The sequence below is a fragment of the Fukomys damarensis genome, unplaced genomic scaffold (assembly GCF_012274545.1).
Source record: "Fukomys damarensis isolate Sample0158 unplaced genomic scaffold, DMR_v1.0_HiC HiC_scaffold_16, whole genome shotgun sequence".
Lineage (NCBI taxonomy): Eukaryota > Metazoa > Chordata > Mammalia > Rodentia > Bathyergidae > Fukomys > Fukomys damarensis.
The window spans coordinates 12,141,518-12,163,571 of NW_022900928.1; the positions used below are offsets into that span (position 1 = coordinate 12,141,518).

At 39.3% G+C, this 22,054-nt stretch overlaps 1 protein-coding gene across 2 annotated transcripts in view; it reads left to right on the forward strand.

Moving 5' to 3' along the window:
- The window catches only part of Saal1 (serum amyloid A like 1), a 20,914-nt gene extending 7,321 nt beyond the window's left edge, over positions 1-13,593 (forward strand). The window contains exons 5-12 of one of the 2 annotated variants that reach the window (XM_010615141.3): positions 498-557; positions 2,206-2,321; positions 2,864-3,044; positions 4,363-4,445; positions 4,554-4,739; positions 10,624-10,820; positions 12,535-12,627; positions 13,394-13,593. In XM_010615141.3, the coding sequence (XP_010613443.1) occupies positions 498-557; positions 2,206-2,321; positions 2,864-3,044; positions 4,363-4,445; positions 4,554-4,739; positions 10,624-10,820; positions 12,535-12,627; positions 13,394-13,486 (1,009 nt within the window). In that variant the 3' untranslated portion in view covers positions 13,487-13,593. The remainder of the gene's footprint in view (positions 1-497; positions 558-2,205; positions 2,322-2,863; positions 3,045-4,362; positions 4,446-4,553; positions 4,740-10,623; positions 10,821-12,534; positions 12,628-13,393) is intronic. The other variant, XM_010615142.3, reaches the window with a different exon arrangement.
- Positions 13,594-22,054: the final 8,461 nt, after the last annotated feature.

A 22,054-nucleotide genomic window follows, 5' to 3' on the forward strand; every position in this document is an offset into this window, starting at 1 on the left:
AAAAAAAAAAAAAAAAAAAAAGCTAAGACTCAAAAATATATATACATGTATTGAAACATCCTACTGTATCCTGTAAATATGTGCAGTTACTGTGTGTCACTTAACAGAAAAGCTGTTTTAAGAAAACAATAGAGTATAATTTCTTTCATATAAAGTTCAAAAGCAGAGCCAAAAATGTGTGTGTGTGTGTGTGTGTGTGTGTGTGTGTGTAAAATAATAAAGCTAGAGAACAAAACAAGGAAATGGTTTCAGGAAGTCAAGATGACTTTTTCTAAATGAGAAGAATTGTGATTTGGAATAGGACGCAGGAGCTATGAGTGAGCAGCACTATTCTATTTCTTAGAAACATGAGTGTTTGCTTTGTCATTATTTGTTAACTATAAACTTCTCTGCATATATGCTTTATCTGATAATAAAAGTGTTTTAAAAATTAGTTGAAACTCTGGTGTTTGAGAGGAGAGACATGAAGCATACGGGTTACCTGTTTTGTTTCATAGGCAGGTGTTACTGCGCTGTTTATATGACTCAGATCCACCCACTCTGCTGGAGACAAGCAGGTATGCTGGGCTTTTTTTGTGAATTCTGTAATATCACCCAAAAAAAGAATCTAGGCAAATCAATTCTTGAATTTCCTATAGATTTTTTTTTTTCTTTAAATAATTTATTGAACTGAAATGCCATACAGTGACTTCCATTTATTTTGTTTTGTTTTTTGGTACTGGGGATCAAACTCAGGACCTTGTGCTTATGAGGTTGGCAGCGGAACCTCTGAGCTAAATCCCCAGCCCTCTTCCTTTTATTTTGATAACATCTTTTCCCCATGGTAAATTAGAGGATTTTTAAGCCAGTATAAATATTTCATAAATATTTGGCCATTTGGGTACATGTCTGCATAATACCTCACATCTTTCAGCAAGAAAACACTGAAGAGTAAAGACCTGACACAGTTAACTAGGTACACTGAGAATCTGCTCCAAATACTTATTTTCTGAGGTGAAGGCACCACACACCTGTTCCATCAAGAAAGCTACCCTTACAACACAGAACAATTTTTTATTTTTAAATAGGATTCAGGTGCTGAATGGCAGAGCTATAGCCCCAGCTTATACCACGAATTCACGGGGAGCCAGTTCCAGCAACTCAGGCTCCTTCCCGTTGTCTCCCACAGTGTGCTTCTCTGGGCACGGCAGGCTGGTGAACCCAGGCCTTTCTCTTTGGCTTTCTTATTTTTCTGATTGTTTTCCTTGATGCGTTTCAGGAAGCTGCCTTGACCCTTCGATTGTTTAATGTGCTCACTGCACACGTTAATCCTCTTGGAAGGTATCTTGGCCTTGCTTCTTCATAGCAATGTTAACAGTGTGCCGGGTAACATTGTAGACTTTTCCATTTTTGCCATGGTGATGTTTGTGTGGCATTCCTTTTTGAACAGTACCCACTCCTTTAATGTCTACAGTGTCACCATTTTTGTAGATTTGCAGGTCTGTGGCCAAAGGAACAACCTCATGTTTTCTAAAAGGCCTGGAGAATATGTACCAGGTTCCCTTCTTTTTTCCCTTTGTGTTTGTCATTTTGGAAAATTAGTGGAAAATGGTGGATCCAGCTAAAAGGCTCCTATACTGGTTTTTTGTTTTGTTTTGTTTTTTGTTTTTCTGAGACAGGGTTTCACTCACTATGTAGTTCATCCTGTCATTGAACTATGCAGCCTAGGCTGGCCTTGGCATTCATGGCAGTCCTCCTACCTCACCTCCTGAGTCCTGGGATTACAGGTGTATACCATCACGTTTGGCTCCTATACTGTTTTAAAAAATTTTTTTTGTTGAGTATGATTGAGAAAATCACATATAAAGTATATATCATGTTTTGAGATAGATATATATTGTGGGACATGATTACTACAATCAAGCTAATTGACATAGCCACCATTTTACAGCATTTCCTGATTTCTTCCACTTAGAAACATTTTGTAATAGCACAAGGAAAAAAAACCCCTCATAAACCAAAAGAAAAACGTGCTCAGCATCTTACTCTCAGAGATAGATTGTCTCTACACGTTATTTTTTATTTTTTGTGGTTTTTTCTTTTGGTACCAAGGATCAAACTCAGGACCTTGCGCTTGTGAGGTAGGTGGCGGCACCGCTGAGCTAAATCCCCAGTCACCTTTGCTGTTTCTAGAAGCTAGATATTAAGCTCACATTTATCATGTAGGTTGTTGCTTACTTGCCTTTCCCAGACAGAAGTGGCCAGTGTCTGGGTGGAAAGGATCCGGGAATATCCAGCTATTTGTGATAGCATTTGTTTCATCATGTCAAGTTCAACAAATGGTAAGTCATCATGTAGTCTAAAAAATGTTTTAGATTGTGTTTGTTAGGAACCATGTAACTATTTCTGGAAGTCACTTTTTTTAAAAAAAAGGCTAATGTAATCTAACGTAAGAGAAGATTTTTTTTTTTGGTACTGGGATCGAACTTGGGACCTTGCGCTTGTGAGGCTGGTGGAACCACTGAACTAAATTCTGGGCCAAGAGAAGATATTTTGATTCAAGCTATAAAATTTATTTTGAAATTTTTGGGGCACTGATAAATCCCCCACTTAAAAATGAAGAAAAATAATCAAATTTAAACATAGGATAAATAAATCACCATTAGAATAAGTTTTGCTTTGGCAAAATTAGGTTTTCTTGGGCCGGGGATTTAGCTCAGTGGTTCGGTGGCCTGCCTTGCAAGTGCAAGGACCTGAATTCAATCCCCGGTACCAAAAAAAAAAAAAAATAGGCTTTCATGCTGTAGCTTTAGGAATTTTGCTTAGCCTTGTTGCTCTGCATGTTTTGTTTCTCATTTCAGTACCTGTTTTATATTCTCTGCAGTTGACTTGTTGGTGAAGGTAGGGGAGGTTGTGGATAAGCTCTTTGACTTGGATGAGAAACTAATGTTGGAATGGATTAGAAATGGGGCTGCTCCACCTCTGGACCAACCACAGGGAGATTCTGAAGAGCAGCCAGTGTATAAGATTGTGCCCTGTGTACTTGAAGCTGCCAAACAAGTACGGTAGGTGAGCTCTTTTTTTGTCAGATTTTCTGGAAAAATCTGATGTTAGAAATATCTTTTAAGTATAAAGTCTTGGTTTCCTTTTGACAGGTTTATTTAGATTCGACTTACTACTAATATTTGTGGTGACAGTATATTTACTCTGCCAGAATAATGGTTCAAAATACTTGTTCCAATATCGTTTGGTTCCCTGTGATTGTTCAGCATTAATTGTAGTTATTGTCTTCACAACATTGCAATTTTATGTAATTTAAATCAAAGAGAAAATATTTTCTTGTGTTTCATTTTACATTGAACATTTAACAGCTTCAATTCATATTGAACATTTGTTTTCTGTCTCCTTGTGTATAAGAGGTTATTGAAATATGCAATGAATATTTAAACTTAAAAAAGTATATGAAAGGAAAAGACACATTGCCATCAATCCCCCTTAATGTACTTTCTCTCACTTTGAACACACTTATCCCATTGTTCTTGCCACTTTCTGAAGCAGTCCTGGAGCTCTCTTTGATGCTTATCTTTATGAGGTGACCAAAGAGTGCCACGTGCCCTACAACAGAAAGGCAGGCTTGTAAAAACATTAGTTTGTCCTTATCTACCTTGTTCACTGAATTTGGCACTGTGACTTCTGCTTCTTCCTCAGGGTCAAAATGACCATACAAAATGAACATGACGAATCAATTCAGGACTTTGAGGCACCCTTGGCAGTGCAATTAAAGACACAAAAGAGGACTACCAGGGCCGGGGATTTAGTTGAGTGGTGCCACCACCTGCCTCGCAAACGCAAGGACCTGAGATTGGTCCCTGGTACAAAAAAAAAAAAGGACTTTCAGAACTGCTTCAAAAAGTGGCAAGAACTGTGGAAAAAGTGTGTTTGAAGCAGGGGGGAGTATTTTGATTGAGATTAATGGCAGTGTGTCTTTCACTGTATTAATTTTTAAAAATAGTTAAACATTCACATTTCTCAGTCAGACCTACATATACACCAATTGTTTTTTTGTTTTTTTTTTTTTGTGGTACTGGGCATTGAATCCAGGCACTGAGCTGCATCTCTAGCCTTTTTCATATTGCTTTTTTTTTTTTTTTTTTTTTTTAAGACAGGGTCTCATTTAATTTTTAATTGCCCAGGCTGGGCTAGAACTTTTAGCCATCAAGTCTCAGCCTCCCAGTGTGCTGGGATTACAGATGTGTGCCAACCTCACTCAACTATTCTATTTCCCTTTTAATTGTCAGCAACTAAGGCAGTGGCATGAATAAATGATTGCAATTCCCTAGACAGTAAAGTTATTGATTCAGCACCTTTGCTTTTTGTGTTTAGTTCTGAAAACCCAGAAGCGCTTGATGTTTACATGCATATCTTACAGCTTCTTACCACAGTGGATGATGGAATTCAAGCAATTGGTAAGATGGCCCATTGGGAGGCACTGTGGTCACTCTTTTAATGGTGTGCAGTTTTTTAAGTTTCATTTTGCTATTTTTAAATTTGTTTTGTTCATAATCTTTATTAAGTACAGTGTCCTGATACTGGGAAAGACACTTGGAATTTACTTTTTGACCTGGTCTGCCATGAATTCTGCCAATCTGATGACCCGCCCATCATCCTGCAAGAACAGAAAACAGTGTTGGCCTCTATGTTTTCAGTGTTGTCAGCCATCTATGCTTCACAGGCTGAACAGGAGTATCTAAAAGAAAAAGGCAAGCATCATCTCTGCTCACCAAATTAAGTTGGACCTTATCAGATTTTAAATGGAGCCCATATGTGTTCTTTGTTTGGTTTCTTCCATATTTTTCCCAATTAAAAAAAATCTTTTGGGCCAGGGATTTAGCTCAGTGGTTTTGCCGCTTGTCTTGGAAGTGCAAGGACCTGAGTTCGATCCCCGATACAAAATAAATGAATGAATGAATGGCTGGGAGTGTGTGCAGCTCAGGGACAGAGAATGTGCAAGGACCTGAGTTCAATCCCCAGACCGAAAAAGGAGAAGGAAAAGAAAAAGGCATCAAGGAAATAGTGTCTGTAATCCACTTCATCCAGAAAGAATTACCATAGACTCATCTGCATATATGTTTTTTTTCGGTCCTGCTTTTTAAGCCAACATTTTTCACTTAGAAGATGAATATTTTCCTTTGTAAACACATGTTCTTTCATAGTTGTTTCTATGACTGCAGTAAAATCTGAAATCATTTAGAATATATTCTGGTGTCAGGTGTGAGATAGATTTCAACTTTTTCCAAGATGACTGACTACTGAGTTGTCTAAGCATCATTTAGTAAATAATCCAGCTTCATCATTACTACTTTCTAAGTTCTTCTGTATATTTTCTATGGTTGCACTGCTATATTTATTTTTAAATTTATTTTTAAGGCCGGGGATTTAGCTCAGTGGTTCGGTGGCCTGCCTCACAAGCGCAAGGACCCGAGTTCAATCCCCGGTACCAAAAAAAAAAAAATTATTGTTAATACATATTAATTATATAAAATACTGGGTTTCAGTGTATTTTCATATATGCATATAACATATTTAGATTGCATCGTCCCCTATTATCCCCTTACGTCCTCCCTCCTCCTATTCCCTTCTTCTTGTCTAATCATAGTCTCCATTCTGCTTTCATATCATTTTGTTAAACTACATGTTTGCAGTATGTAATGATTACGTTTATCTCAGAGAGTTGGTACATGTAAATAACACATCTTAATTGTTTTTCTCCCCCTACCCCCCCAGTCCCTCCCTGCTCTTTCCAACTCTTGGTCTCCTCATTTCCAAATCTCTATTTCTGCTTTTTTTTCCTCCTCCAATTTATATTTTTTTCCCCATCCCATTTTCCTTCCCTCCCTCCATCTCTTGTTCTCTTTCCCATTTGAAAAAGAAAGATCTCCCTATTTCTTAATGTCTTTACTTTTGGTCTTTATTTGTACTTTGTGTTTCTCATATAAGGGAAACCATGTGGTATTTGAGCTTTTGTGTCTGATTTATTTCACTTAATATTATGGTCTCAAAGTGCATCCATTTTCCTATGAATGTTTCCTGTTTATTGTTCCTTATGGAAGAGTAGTACTCTGTTGTGTATAAATACCACATTCTCTTTGCCCAATCATCTGTCGATAGGCATACAGGCCATTTCTGATACTTGGCTATTATAAATTGTGCTGCTACAAACATGAATATGTGTGTATCACTGCAATATGATGACTTTAACACTTGGGAAAAATACTTGGAAGGTAAATATCTGGATTAAATGGAATTTCTATTTTGAGTTTTTGAGGAATCTCCATACTGATTTCCATAGTGATTTTACTAGTTTACATTCCCACCAATAATGTGGAAGGGTTCCTTTCTCCCTGAAGCCTTGCAAGAATTTGTTATTGCAGTGGACTGTCAAGTTATGACCGGCCTGACATACAACTTGGGCTAATTAGGTCAATGGAAGATTCATCTGCCTCTTGTTATCTATAGTGTGTAACCAGGTAAACATCCAGATCTCTGTTGTATTGACTATAATCAGCTTGAGTTACAACCATCCCTCAGGAACCAATCAAGTTTGTAAATCAAGGGTCCACTGTATATGATTTCTTGATAGCTGCCTTTTTCAGAGGAAGATGCTGTTTCATTGTTAATTTGCATTTCTCTAATGGTCAGCATTGTTGTACTTTCTTCATGTACTTCTTGGCCATTTGTACCTCTTCTTCTGAGAAGGGTCTATTCAATTTTGTTGTTCAGTTTTTGATTGGGTCTTTTAATTTTTGGAATGTCTAATTCTTTTGAGTTCTTTATATATTTTAGATGTTAGTTCTCTGTATGAGGAATAGTCGGTAAAAAAATTTTTCCCATTCTGTAGGTTGTCTTGTTACTGTTGGTTGTTTACTTCGCTATGCAGAAGTTTTAAAAATTTTATATGATTCCATTTGTTGATTCTTGGTATTATTTCTTATGCCACTGGGGTTCTGTTGAGAAAGTCCTTGCCTATGCCTATCTCTTCAAGAGTTTTACCTGTTTTATCTTCCAACAGATTGTTTCTGTTTTTGACATTTAGATCTCTGGTCCATTTTGATTTTAGTTTATCACATGGTGAGATAAATGGGTCTAGACTCAGTGTTGTGCATATGGATATCCAATTTCCTCAACCCCATTTATTAAAAAGGCTGTCTTCTCCATTGTATGTTTTTGACTCCTTTATCAAAGATCAAATAGCTGAATGTTCCTGAGGTTGTTTTGCCTTCCTTAATTCTCTTTCACTGATTTGCTTGCCAGTACCATGTTTTCTTGCCAGTATCATGCTGTTTTTTGTTTTGTTTTGGTACCAGGGATCAAACTTGGGACCTTGTGCTTGTAAGGCAGGCAGTGGCAACACTGAGCTAAATCCCTGACCCTTTTTTAAAAAATCACTGTAGCTTATAATATAACGTCAAAACTAGGATTGTGATGCCTCCTGCTTTGCTTTTGTTACCTAGGATTGCTTTTGCTATTCTGGATCTCTTCTAGTTCCATATGAATTTTTTAATTGTTTTCTCTAGATCTGTGAGGAATGCTGTTGGTATTTTGACTAGGATTGTGTTAAATCTATACATCAATTTTGGCTGTCATTTTGACTGTATTGGTTCTGCATATACAGGAGGATGGGTTATCTTTCCATTTTCTGATATCTCCTTTGATCTCCTTTTTCAGAATGATGTGATTTCACTGTAGAGATTTTTTTACTTCCTTGGTTGATTGACAGGCATTTACTTTTTCTTGATGCTTTTGTTAATGGTATTGCTTTCCTAATTTCTGAGTGAGTTCATGATTAGTGTGTCAAAACATTATTGATTTTTGCGTGTTGATTTTGTATTGTGCTACATTGCTGAGTTTGGTTAATTCTAGGAGTCTTCTGGTGGAGTGTTTTGGGTCTTGTAAGTAAAGGATCATGTTATTTGCAAGTGATGGTACTTTGACTTCATTCTTTCTTATAGATAACCCTTTTTTTTTCTCTCTCTTGCCTGAACAAGAGTGGTGATAGTGGACAGACATCCTTGTCTTGTTAAATACTTTCAGAAGGAAAGCTTTCACTTTTTCCCCACTTAGTATGACATTGGCTGTTGGTTTTATCAGGTTGAGATAAGATCCTTCTGTTCCAGTTTTTTCCAGGATTTTTATTATAAATGGATTTTAGATTTTGTCAAAGGCTCTTTGTATCTATTGAGATGAGCGTGTGATTTTTGTCCTTCTGTTTATCTGGCAGATTATATTTATTGATTTGAAAATGTTGAACCATCTTCCCATCCCTACTTGGTCATGGTGTATGATCTTTTTTATGATTTATTGCATTCTGTTTGTCAGTGTCTTGTTGAGGATTTTTGTGTCTGTATTCATTAGATTGGCCTGTAGTTCTCTTTTTTGGTTGGATCCTTATCTGGTTTTGGAATAAGAAGAATGTTAGCTTCTAAGAATGATTTTGGGAGTGCTCCTTCCTGTTCAATTTCATTAAAGAGTTTGAAGAATATTGGTATTAGATCTTTCTTGGAGTTCTTACAGAATTCGGCACTGAATCCATCAGGTCCTCTGCTTTTTTTTCTTTGGTAGTTTTTTTTTTGTTTGTTTGTTTGTTTTATTACTGCTTGAGTTTCATTGCCTGTTGGATTATTCAAGCTGAGTGGATAAAGAAAATGTGGCATATATAAACAGTGGAGTGTTATTAGGTCATAAAATTGTCATTTGCACAAAAATAGATGGAACTGGAGATCATCATGTTAAATGAAATAAACCAGACTCAGACAAGTATCCCTAATACACAAAACCTAAAAAGCTGCCAATGTTGGGATACTAGGAGTATATCTTTCTTGATGTTGTGGAACTGATTATTATTTACTGCCATGCTCCCCACATCACCATAGAACTTTATGTATACTTTTTGTGGTTGGCGAAAGTGTAAAGATGCTCCTTTAACTCTAGCCCCTAATTAACTGTCCTCCTTGCCCTACCCTAAACTTTGAGTAGCAGTTTTGCGGAGTTGGGTAGGGTGAGAAAGAATAGGTTGATGTGACCCATGGGGAGACCATGGAGCAGGAATTGGTCTTAGAGTCAAGCTGATGATAATGCAAGTGAGAAGGGTGGGGTGGTAAGGGCAGGTAATGGGAGGATGGATATGACCAAAATATATGCATGTAATAAAAAATACAAAAAAATGCAAAAGAGAAAAGGGGTGGTAAATCCAAGAGGAGTATAATAAAGCAGTCAGGCAACTAGGTGGTCTGTGAAGATGACACTGAGTTGAGAAATAAAAGGTAAAATTTCCCTGGTTGCTAATTTCTTTTTGTTTTTGTTTTTGGTACTGGGGATTGAACTCAGGACCTTGCATTTGTGAGGCAGGTGTGGCACCACTGAGTTAAATCCCCGGCCCAGGTTGCTAATTTTTTTTAAAAATGTTATTTCCATGTACTATTATATATATGATTTAAGTTTGGATTAGAGGTTATTTTTTTCAAAGTCGGGCATGGTGGCGCATGCCTGTAATCCCAGCACTCAGGAGCTGAGGCAGGAGGACCGCTGTGAGTTCGAGACCAGCCTGGGCTACGTAGTGAGTTCTAGGTCAGCCTCAATTACATAGTGAGACCCTGTCTCAAAAAAACCAAAAAAAAAAAAAAAAGAAGAAAAAATTTTTTCAAATTAATGTACTTGATTCAATGCTACAGAAAACTTTCTTTTTCCTTAATGTTCGAATTATTAAGCAGAAATGGTAAAATTAGAATCCGTGATGAACTCGGAGATACCATTTAACATGTTCATTCTACAGTAAATTTTGAATTTGAGTTTTGTTTTTTGTTTAATTTTTTACAGGATAATTAAAATGACTTCAGTCTTTTAAAAATCAAACTAAAATTTTTTGTTTTACCTAGTAAGGCATAACATTTAAAAGCTCCTTCTAGGGGCCGGGGATTTAGTTCAGTGATTCTGTTGCCTGCTTCTCAAGTGCAGGGACCCAAGTTCGATTCCCTGTACCAATAAATAAACAAATAAATAAAAGCTTCTTCTAGGATATTTTAGATAGCTAAAGCTAAAATAAAGATTCTTTTTTTTTTTTTTTTTTGGTACTAGGGATTGAACTTGGGTCCTTGCGCTTAGAGCTAAATCCCCGGCCCTAAAATTAGGATTCTTTTCTCACTGTGGCCTCAGTAGGGCTCTTGCCCACCCCGTAACCTCGTCCTGTGCCACCTCCCCTTGAGCGTCTGCTGGGCCACTTTGTCCTCCTGTTTGTCCTTCATACTTTCCCTGCTGTTGGCTTTGCCGGAGATGTTTTCCTGGGCTTTCTGCGCTGTTGACATTTTGTCACCTCTTCAGAGAGCCTCTCCTGTTGAGCTGCTTGACTATATTTTCTTCTTACTTCCTTTTTTAAAAACTCCCCAAAATCCAAAACAATCTTTAAGTTTACTTACTATTTTGAAGTACTGTATACAAATGTAAGCCTCTTTCAGGGTGAAGCCTTAATCATCTTGCCTACCACTTTATCAGTAGTACCAAAATACAGTGTATAGCATGAGGTGATTCTGAATGGGTGAATGAATGAAAAGCCAAGCTTAATTGATTTCATGCCTCTTGATTTTTGTACAGTAGATCTTCCTTTAATTGACAGTCTCATTCGGGTGTTAAAAAATGTGGAACATTGTCAGAAGAAACCAGAGAACTCAACAGAGTCTATCACAGAAGAAACCCAAAAGTCGGATTTAACCCAAGATGACTTCCACTTGAAAATTTTAAAGGATATTTCATGTGAATTTCTTTCTAATATTTTGCAGGCATTAACAAAGGTATGAAAGTATTGGTGGTTACTTTAGCAGAAAGTATGGTGACTTAATGCTTTGAACTTCATTATTGCTACTTTGTTTTTATTGGTAGTGCAGGGCCTTGTGCATACAAGGCAAGCAGTCTGCCACAAGCTACACCCCTAGCTCTGCTATTATTTTTTCAATATATTACTTGGAGGAAATAAAAACATTTTAGCAATTTATAACCTTAAAATAGCAACTGATGTACTTTAGCATATTTACATATACATTTTTATATACTTGTAATCTGGTATACAGTATATGGTTTTCAAAGGCTTTCGTTAGGTGTATTATACTTAACACCCTGCAGTACTTTTCCTTACTTTACACGAATTCACTGAAAGCCAGATAATCAATTCTCAAAATGTAGGACAGACTATTCTTCCTGAATATGTTCAGTGATTGCTAGCATATTCTTCCTTGGAACATACTCTTTCTGTTCAGATACTTAGAAAAATATGTTTACGAATATAACTATGATGAATATGTTCACATTCACTGATTTTCTTCAAGAAGGATATTTCTTTTTAAAAGTTTTTATTCTGACGAATTGAGTTTATTTGGTTAGTTTTCTATATCTGTGTTTTCCAGATTTGGATTATTACTTTAGCAGTGAGGGTTTTAGAAGTTAGAGTATGAGGTTTGACATAAATGTGAGGATGCCTGAGGCATAAAGGCTGCATATTGCCACAGTGCTATTGACACGCACAGGTGTGCCTTTACTTGACCCTTATTTTATATTAGGTTCAGCAGGTGATAAATTGTGCCTTATTTTGTTTCTTTTCTTCTTTTTTTTTTTTTGAGACAGAGTCTTGCTATGTAGTTCAGGCTTGAACTCACTGTGTAGCCCAGGTTGGCCTCAAACTCACAGCGATGCTCTTGCCTCAGCCTCCAGAGTTCTGAGATTACAGGCGTGAGCCACCGTGCCTGGCATTTATGCCTTATTTGGATTTGGTTTTAAGTTACAGAAGTATAGCAAGAAGGTTGGCTGAGGATAAGCCAGGGATATATCACGACAGTTGTTGCTTGTCATATGTATGGAATTTGAGTTTAATCTTGAGGAAGCTGAGGAACTGCTGAAGTCCTTCTAAAGCATCAGATGATGTGGTCAGTTTAGAAGGGTTACTCCAGCAGCAGTAGGAAGGACTGGAGGGGGTTGAAGCTGCAGGCCAGGGGACCAGCCTGTGTGCCCTTAAGGTTGGTTAGCTTCCAGAATAATCTGAAAAATGGTGAGAGCCTAAATAACGTGTGTGGAGAGAGGAGGAGTGGGATAAGGGACAGGTTTAGCAAAGTAGAATTGCGTACCTGGAGCGAGGAGTCGGCAGCAGGAGGGAAGAAAACGCCTTGGCCATGCCCAGGTTTTTGGTTTGTGCAGAAAAAAACCAAGGTAATGCCCTTCCCTAAAATAAAGATTGCCGTGGAAAATATTTTTTATTTACATAAGCTGCTGATTTTTTGTGTTGTTTTTTGGTACTGGGTATTGAACTCAGGCCCTTGTGCTTGCAAGGCAGGGGGCAAAACCACTGAGCTAAATCCCCAGCTCTACGTAAGCTTCTTAATGATGGTGGATTGAGTTTGAAACATTTCAAGTGCCTGTCAGATCAGTAATTATATACACTGATTTGTAATTATTTGCCAAATATTAGCTTTAGAAATTTTCCTTTTTGGACATTAGATCTTTCGTTTGTTTGTTTAGGAAACTGTGGCTCAGGGGCTAAAGGAGGGACAGTTAAGCAAACAGAAGTGTTCCTGTGCATTTCAAAACCTCCTTCCTTTCTATAACCCAGTGGTGAGTATGGGGAAACGTACCGGGGCGGCATCCCCCGCCCCGGTACTGGGGATTGAATTCGGTCCCTTGTACTTGCAAAGCAGGCGGCAGAACCAGTGAGCCAAATCCCCAGCCCTAAGCACCCAATCTTTTGAACTCATAGTCAGAAAAACATTGCACTTCCCATGACTTGGTACCCTGTTGGGAAGATGGTGGCTGGGTAATTCATAACATTGGCCTGAGAGTAAGTAATCAACATAGGATTCCTTTCTTTTCTGAAGTAGACAAAATATATATTAAGCAAAAGTAAGAGGGCCAGGGATTTAGCTCAGTGATGCCACCTGCTTTGCAGGTCCCCAGTTCAATCCCCGGTACCCAAAAAAAAGTAAGATTCTTAGACATAGTAGGTTTTTATGGGTCATCAAATGACATCACATTACTATTATTGGAGGCAACTTCAAAATGGGAACTTTGCAGGAAAGTGTATTATGCAATGAGGGGACCTGTTGGCAATTAGGATCGGAACAAAACTCCATTAGTGGGCCCTGAAGGGAAGCATCAGGAGGGTAAGCACTAGCTCAAGAGTGAAAAATGGTTTGGGGGAGTCGCTTCCTTTGTAACATTGCAGGACTGTGCAGGAAGTGATCAGGTTGTTATTTGGGGATCTGTCAGTGTGACTCGGGACTCTTTGGAAACCACAGGCAGAGAAGCTTTGTGCTCAGTTATCAGTATCTCAAACCACTTTTTCCTTCACTCTGTTTATTTGATTCTGTTGTTTGACTTGAAGGTGGAAGACTTCATTAAAATCCTGCATGAAGTGGATAAGGCCTTTGCTGATGACCTGGAGGAAAGTTTCCCGAGTTTGAAGGTTCAGACTTAGCAACTGAGTTGGAATTTCTTCTGACCAAGAAATGAACTGCTTTTGTAGAAGTTGGAATCAGTACATAAGAAGCGCAAGGTCCAGAGTTTGATCTCTGGTACCAAAAAGAAAAAAGGAAAAGGAAATTGGTACATAGGAAATATTAGATAAAACTTGCATTAGAGAGCTGGGTGTGGTGCACATGCCTGTAATCCCAGCAAATGGGAGGCTGAGGCGGGAGGATTGTCATGAGTTCAAGGACAGCCTGAACCATATAATGAGACCCTGCCTCAAAAAAACCTCAAAAAACTAACCACAAAAGAACTTGTATTAGGCTGTGGTTCTCCTCACATCTTCCTTGCTTCCTGGGCTTAGCTCACTTTTGTCATTTGAATCTGGAGTTTCACCATTATCATCTCCCTCCCCTTTTAACATTGGTTATGAGTTACTCTCCTTTAGTTAAAAGCAGAAATACTAGTTTATCATTGAGATTCTTTTTAGAATATTTGAGGAGTTGTTTAGGATTTTCTTGAGAACTCTTAATTTGTTTGTTATATGAACTCTATTTTGTTATTTGAGACGCAGTCTTACTATGTAACTTACTGACCTGGAACTCACTGGTGTAATCCAGGCTGGCCTCAAACTCCTGATCTTCCTGCCTCAGCCACCCTATGTGAGATTTTCATATTTGTGTCTACTACAAGTGCATTCAGCTGCAGTCCAGGAAAACCCTACTATAGTAGCTTACTACTACTGTAGCACTTACTACTAGTAGTAGAAAGCCCACTATGATAGTTCAATCTGATAGCATATGTGTATTTTATGCAATGAGAAGTCCAGAGGGGGACAGTCCAGACCCGAGAAGTGGCTGAGAGACCCTGTCTCCTCTCACTTCTCCACGTGGTGTGCTATGTTGACTTTTATTTCATGTTCCTTGTTTCATGGTTAAAGGGGCTGCCTTCTATCCACATTGAGGAAGGCAGAAGGTAAAGGGGCTTTCTCCTAGCAAGACTCACCCTTTTTTATTGGAAAAGGACAGCCCTCCTTGGCTTTCCGTCGCATGGCCATCCCTAGTTACAAGTATTTAAAATCTAGTATTGTATTTTCTTTTCTGTAAGAGGGAAATGCAGGAAAGAAGGGAGGCATGAGTGACTTTTGGGTAGCCAATCCATGCTGTTGCCATAAGATGCAAATATGTTTTAGCCATTTTGTTCATCCTTTCCAAGTTACTAGTAACAGCTCAGAAGCAGTTATCACTATGCATTTACATTTCAGGCATCTTCTGTGTTTTTGGTGCCGGGTATCGAACTCAGGCCCTTGTGCTTGCACGGTAGGAGGCAAAACCTGTGTTGTACATGTGAAGGTAGAGGTTGACATTTTTATGAAAGGGCATTAGTGAAATTCTCTATTGTCAGCATAGTTCTAATAGTTGAATTTCAAAAAATGATTTGCTTGAGCAAATTGAGATTTTTAAAATTAAGTTTGAGAAGTTTGGTGACTTCTAATTGCTTACAAATTGTGCTATACACAATTTCTCCTTATAATGCTTTGTCATTCTTCTGAAATGTAATCAGATAACCAGCTACACCTATGAAAGGCTCTAGTTAGCATTATTTCAGATACTAAAAGTGGAATTTCTAATAGAGTTAAAGCAAGTATCAGTTGTGACTATCAAAGCCAGCTTTGTAAAGTCATCCAAATTATTTCAGAATCTTTTTGGATTTAAATTTGAATTTCTGGACGCAAGTTCTCAGCTTGAATTATATGTTTTTGAGTTTAAGAAGAAGAAGGTGTGTTTTTCTCCCTTTTTATTCTTTATATGGAGATAGGTTATTGCTAAGTTGCCCAGGATGGACTGGAACTATGATCCTCTTGCCTCAGACTCTCAGAGTGCTAGGATTACAAGTGTGTTCCACCACACGTAGCTTCTTTGCCTTTTTAAAAGATATTTTGTCCTGCCACGTGTGGTAGTACATTCCTATAATCCCAGCTACTCAAGAAGCTAACGCAGGATCACAAGTTCAAGGTCAGCCTGGATAACTTAGCAAGACCTTCTCCCAGAAGTGATTGGGGGTGTAGCTCAGTGTTCCTTGGGTTCAATTCCCAGTGCCACCAAAAAACCACATTTTCTTCCTTGCAACAAACAGGATATTACTAAATTCTTGTTTTCTTGGTTGACCCATCCTTTGAGATTAAAAGAGCTTTTACACCCCGTCTTTAAGAGTCCCCATGGTCTTATCTTTGAATTACTTGCCTGATAACTTGAGCATGTAAGTGGGAAAAAGTTTAAAAGCCACCTCTCAACAGGTACTTTCTTTTTTACTGAAGTGGAAACAGAAACCAGCCATAAGATTAAAAAATAACCTTGGCTAGGGGCTCAGTAAATCTTAAGTGAGCACAGTTTTCTGTTCTGCAGGCTGTAGTGATGGCGTTGCATGAACTAAATAGAAGGAATGGTGGGATTATGGGGTATCTTGCCATTTTAACTAGGTCTTCTATTTTTTATGGTGCTGCGTATTAAACCCAGTTTGCACATTCCAGTATTTTTCTTTTTGCTGATAATGTGAGATCTGATCTAAGAACTGTTATTAAAAGTAATGTATTCATACCGATGTCTTGGATTCTCTTCAATATAATCTCAGGCAAGAGGAAGGGAATGGAGTAAAGGAGGAGATGAAAATGAGCCGTGAATTGGGATTGCCAGAGCGGGGTGTTGATTGCATGGGGATCTACTGTTCTGTTCCCACTATTTTTGTACATTTGAAGTTTCCTATTAAAGTTTTTTAAAAGCAAACAAATTACATTATGGTTTTAAACCTGCATTTAATTATGAGTGATGCTTATTTCATTTATGTCTTAGTAAAAGTCAAAACTTTTAATAAGACGAAATATTATTGAGTTCAGCAAAAATGAAACCAACACAAAAACTTGATAGAAAAGTTTATCAGTATATAACCAAGTGTGTAAAAATTACCATCTGTACTTCGTTGTTTCTGCTGACCCAACAAGGAGGCTTTTGTCATGAGGAAAGTGAGTGACCGCTAACCAAGTGGGCACTGGTTATGTGTATGATTTAGAATTTAAATGTATGATTTAGAACCATGTTTGGGGGTGTTCTTTTACTAATGGAAGGGTTTTTTTTTTCTTTATGGTAATCAGGATTGAACCCATGGAGTACTGAGCATATAGCCCCTCACCCCTTTTTATTTTGAGACAGGATCTCACTGAGTTGCTCAGGCTGGCCTCAAACTTGTGATTCTCCTACCTCAGCCTCCTGAGTAGTTTGATTTACAGACAGGTGCCACCATGCCTGGCTAACAGAGGTTCTTACTGGTGATCTTTAATGGTGTACTTTGTGGGTAGAGGTGTAAGGAAAAGAAGCAGAATCAGAATTTGGGAGATGGAAGATTTTTAAGAGATCACTTCTGTCCAGTACTTACTTATTCACTAGACCCCCCCCCAGCCTGGGCAAATACCCTTAGGGGAAGGTGAGACCTCAAGTAGCAACCAAAGGAAACCAAGTAAGCCTGGAAGCAGGAGGACACCTTGTAGGTGCTGCCAGCCTTCTGCTCTTTCTTTATATGTTCATCAACCTGACAGCTCTATTTTGGTATAGAATGCAAAGTCAGCATTGCTAAAAGTTTTTGATGCCTTGGATTAATTTGCATAAAGTCACCTTTGCTTGAATCCAATTTTGTGACTTTTATCTTTTTTTTCGGTGTTGGGACTTGGACCCAATACTTGCTATGCTAGGCAAGTGCTTTACCGCTGAGCTGTGCCCCCAGCCCCACTTACATACAGTGTTAACCCACGGAACATCTAATGTGAGAGCAAGGACCCTCCCTCCATGGGTTTCTAGTTTTGTAGCCATAGATCTTGGAATATTAAGCTGCTCCTTATTCCATGATTATATGCTTGGATGACCTTTCCTTATCAGCTGTATTATCCCTGGAAGTCCACGCCTGAAAACTTCCATAATTTAGCAGCACCATGGAGTAACCATTGTCCTTTTACAGTAATTTTTGATACCTTGGGTCCCTGGCAAGGAACAGTTCTGGGAAAGGACCCTGCCATACTGAAACCAGATCTGGAGGGGAGAAGAGCTGCATGTTGTACTCGCTGACCAGATGTGTCTTGGTTACTTTGGACTGTGTGTGCCCCTAATACAGTCAGCTGAAGTTGAACATGGTAGAAAATATGCCTAGGGGTACAGAAAGGTGTGATAGACATAAGACTTCACATTTCTGCCAGGAATGGTCACCATTTGTTCAGGGTTTGTTATGTGCTAGGCGCTCTATAGAAAGATCTTTACATAGATGATCCTACAATAATTCCGGAAGGTAATTGTTACCATTTTACAGATAGGAAATGAAATTTCCTGGATTTGAAACTAGGCTTACCTGTCCCTAAAGATTGTCTTTTTCACTACTATACCAACATCCTGTTGGTAGACATGGACTGGATCATGAAGGTGTTTATATATCATGTGGAAGAGACAGCTAGGGTATCCGCGTATCCATGTCCTCTTCTCAGAACTGTCCCCAGATGGCACTGTGTGGGGCAACCAGGCACATCACTGTCTACCGGACACTGGACGTTGTTCTAAGCACTAGACTCATAGCAGTGAACGAAACACACAGAATCTGTGTAACCAAAATACTGTAGTGGATAAAGCAGATAAAAATCTTGCCTGAATAGGCCTTGCCTTCTAGGGAGTCACGTGTAAGAGACAGAGAAGCAGCAGCTGTGGTCTGCATAGAGGGACAGAAGAAGTCATACAGCTGGTCGTAGATTGTATCATTATTCTCAGTTCACCTCTGCGTACAGTATCTGTCCTGGCCATGGCTTCCTGGTGGATGAAGTGTACGTCTCTATACCTTGACTTTGAGCTGAACCAAGGCAATATGGCCAACAGAATTTTAACAGAGCTGAAAGCAGAGGGCTTTCTGGCTTGAGCAGTTTGACTTGCTGGATTCCCATCATGCATTGTGAGAACAAGAAGCCTGAGTAGCCATTGGTCCATGCAGGATGAGAAACGTGGAGCACACCTGAACCCCATCGACAGCCTGGAACCTGGTGTTCAGCCTTATCTAGTGGCATTGCTAACTGACAACACCCGTGAGCGAGAACTAAATGCTGAATGTTTTGAGTCTTTGAGTTTTGGAGTGATTTGTCACCAATACCGAAGTAATCACTTTCTGAAACAAACTGCCTTAGCATTCAGTTTCTTTTCAGCTTCATGTCTGTCATGACAACAGTAATTCCTACTTTAGGTGTCTAAAATTTATTATGTCCCTTTAATGAATCCTGTGAGATACAATCATTTGTGTTTGCATTCCCATTCTTATTTTTAAAATATTTTATTTTTAATCGACCCAACAATAGTATGCGTTTATATAGGTAACTGTGACTTCAGTACATTATACAATGTGCAGTGATCAGGTCAGAGGTATATCCATTACCCCAAACATAATTTCATTTGTATTGGGAATACAGTATTCAGAATTATCTTTACTAGCTATTTTGAAATATACACTTAGACGTCATCTGTAGTTACCTGCTTATTCTATAGAACACTAGAAGTTATTCCTCCTGTCCAGCTGCACCTCTACCCATTAAGCACACTCCACTCTCTGTCCCCAGTCTCCCCAGCCTCTGGTTACTGCTACTATGGTACTATGGTTACCTCTACTATGATGTCGACCTTTTTTCTCCAGTTCTGCATGTAGTAAGAATGTGGGGTATTGGTCTTTCTGCGCCCAGCTTCACCACTTAACAGTTATGTCCTCCATTCCATTCCTTTTGTTTGTTTGTTTGTTTGTTTTTGTTTTTTTGAGACAGGGTCTCATTATGTGTTGAGACTGACCTGGAACTCACTATGTAGCTCAGGCTGGTCTCCAACTCACAGCGATCCTCCTGCCTCAGCCTCCCCAGTGCTGGGATTACAGGTGTGCGCCATCACGCCCAGCCCTCCATTCCATTCTTTTTTTTTTTCTGGTACTGGGGATCGAACTTGGTCCTTGCACTTGCAGGGCAGGCCGTGGCACCACTGAGCTAAATCCCCGGCCCCCTCCATTCCGTTCTTAATTGAGATAGCAAATCTAAATTATAGTTGACAGACCAAGGGAATGTGAAAATGTGTGTGGGGAGGCAGGGAGGCCATTGCATTCTGGATGGGATGCAAGCTGTCTGTGATATAAAGCTAAATGTTTTATTGCACATGTGCCTAAAGCACATGCCTTCACGGGACTGAGGGGGAGAGCACTGTAAAGGATGACTCTTGTCCTCAGTGGCACATTAATGAGTTTGACTCTGAAGGCAGTGAAAAGCACGAGTGTCGTATCACATTCTGAAGCTTTCTGAAGGAGGGGATTGATGTGCGGAGGTTCAGCAGTAGAATCAGGAGCTGGTCATTAACTTGAGGCACGTGACAGAGAGGAGGCAGTTCCAACTTCTTTCTCAGGCAACCAAGTGGAAGCTGGCCTTGTTCACTGTGAGAGGGAAGCATATGGGAGGGGCAGGTGTGGGAGGGAGGTAGGAGATGTGTTCAATTTTGAATATATGGAGCTGTGGGTACCTTTTGGACATCCCTTGGAGGATGGAGGATGTCCAGTTTCCAAACAGACCAGGAACTCTGATGAGAGAATGGGACTAGAAGTAGATGTAGGGCTTTGGACAAAGCCCCAGGGAGCACAAACATTTTAAGGACTAACAATGTCAATGAGAAGTGGGTTGTACAGGAAGACATTGGATTAAATTGGGAGAAGTTTACAGACTAAGTGATTAGATTTACAAGGAAGCTGCTGACCAGGGGCATTCAAAAAAGTCCACCATTCTCACCCTTGAAATTGACCACTCTACAGAGGGGCTCAATAAAAACGGTTGTGTGATGGATTAGCATTAGACACTTAAAATCAACTTTCTTACAAGGTTTCTTTCATACCCATGTTCAAGCGGGTACGGCATAGTAGAATATACACTTGGGGGAAAATGGCACAACACATGAAAGTACGATTTCAATTATATTAAAATGTGTAAATATTCCTGGTGACGAAAAAGGAACCCTTCCACATTGCTGGTGAGAATGTTAGTGCAGCCTCTATGGAAACCAGTGTAGTGGTTTCTCAAAAAACCAATAGAGCGGGGCTGGGGATTTAGCGTAGTGGTTCTGGTGCCTGCCTCACAAGTGCAAGGGCCCGAGTTTGATCCCTGGTACCAAATCAAAACAAAACAAAAACAAACCAATAGAGCTACCATTTGATCCAGCTATACTACTTAGTATATGCCCCGAAGGGATTAAAGTTGGATACTATAAGGACCCATGTTTATTGCAGTACAATTCACAATAGCCAAGTTGGAGAACTAGCCTGTGTGCTTACTGGTAGATGAATGGAAAAGGAAAATGTGGCATGTATACACAGTGGAATGTTATTCAGCCATAAAGAACAAAATTTTGTCATTTGTGGGAAAATGGATGGATTTGGAGGCCAGCATGTTGATTGAAGTGAGCCTATTCAAATAGCACGCTCTCTGTAGTATGTGGAATGTAAAAAGTAATGCCATGAGCGTAGAAGAGAGACTTATTAGAGAAGAGGAAGGGAATAATGGAAAGGGATGGTAATGTTGCAGCAGAATGGAGCAGCTCTGAGCTATAGCCAAGTGTTACAGCTCAAAGGGCACAGCTGAGCTTTACAGCTCATTGTGGCTGCTCTGGAACGCAGCTCTGAAGCACAGCTTTGTTTTACAGCTCAGTGTGGCAGCTCTGGGTCACAGCTTTCATTCTTTGAAGACTTGAGAACCCAATGGTCCGTTGAAGAGGTAGAGAAAAGCCTTTTATTACTCTGGCAAGCCCTGGCAGGCTCAGAGTCTGAGCACTCTGTCAGAAATGAGAGCCTCCTTATGTAGGGATCTACAGGGTAAGCAAGCATGCACAGTGTGTGTGGGGGGTCGTGAATTACAGAACATTCCTGAAACATGACTGTGAGCATGCTAAAAAAAACCCAGGGGGGTGGAGTTACATAACATTCCTGAAACGGGCAGGATTTAACGGAATCTTCTTGTTAGGGAGCAGAGCTTAACAAAATATTCCTGAAAGGTCACACAGTTCAAACAGTCACAAACCATTCTGAGGCAGTCAGTGGAACCACTGAGCTAAATCCCTGGCCCAGTCACAAGCCGTTTTGATACATTGGGCAGGAGCCCAGCAACACAAACTTATATTTCCAAAGCAAAATATTCTGTGGGGGAGGCAAACTGAAGGCCTAATTGTATAGCTCTTCTCTACCAGTAATAGAATGGATGTAATCAAGACATACATATTAAAACCCAATGTTAAAAAAAAAACAAACGGGTACTATGCATAGAAGAAGAATTCATAGGATATCAAACAAATAGAACACATCACAGTGGAGGGGGTCTGGTCAAGGGTTTCTATGACCTTGACTTAGCCTTTCTAGCACCCTCTTGTATAAAATGGAGGTGAGCACTGTCTACCTTACAGGATTGTGTTAAATGAGATTTTTAAAGGGTACTTTGGAAATTTAAAGACAATTTCACAAAATGAAGGCACTTCCAACCATATATATATAT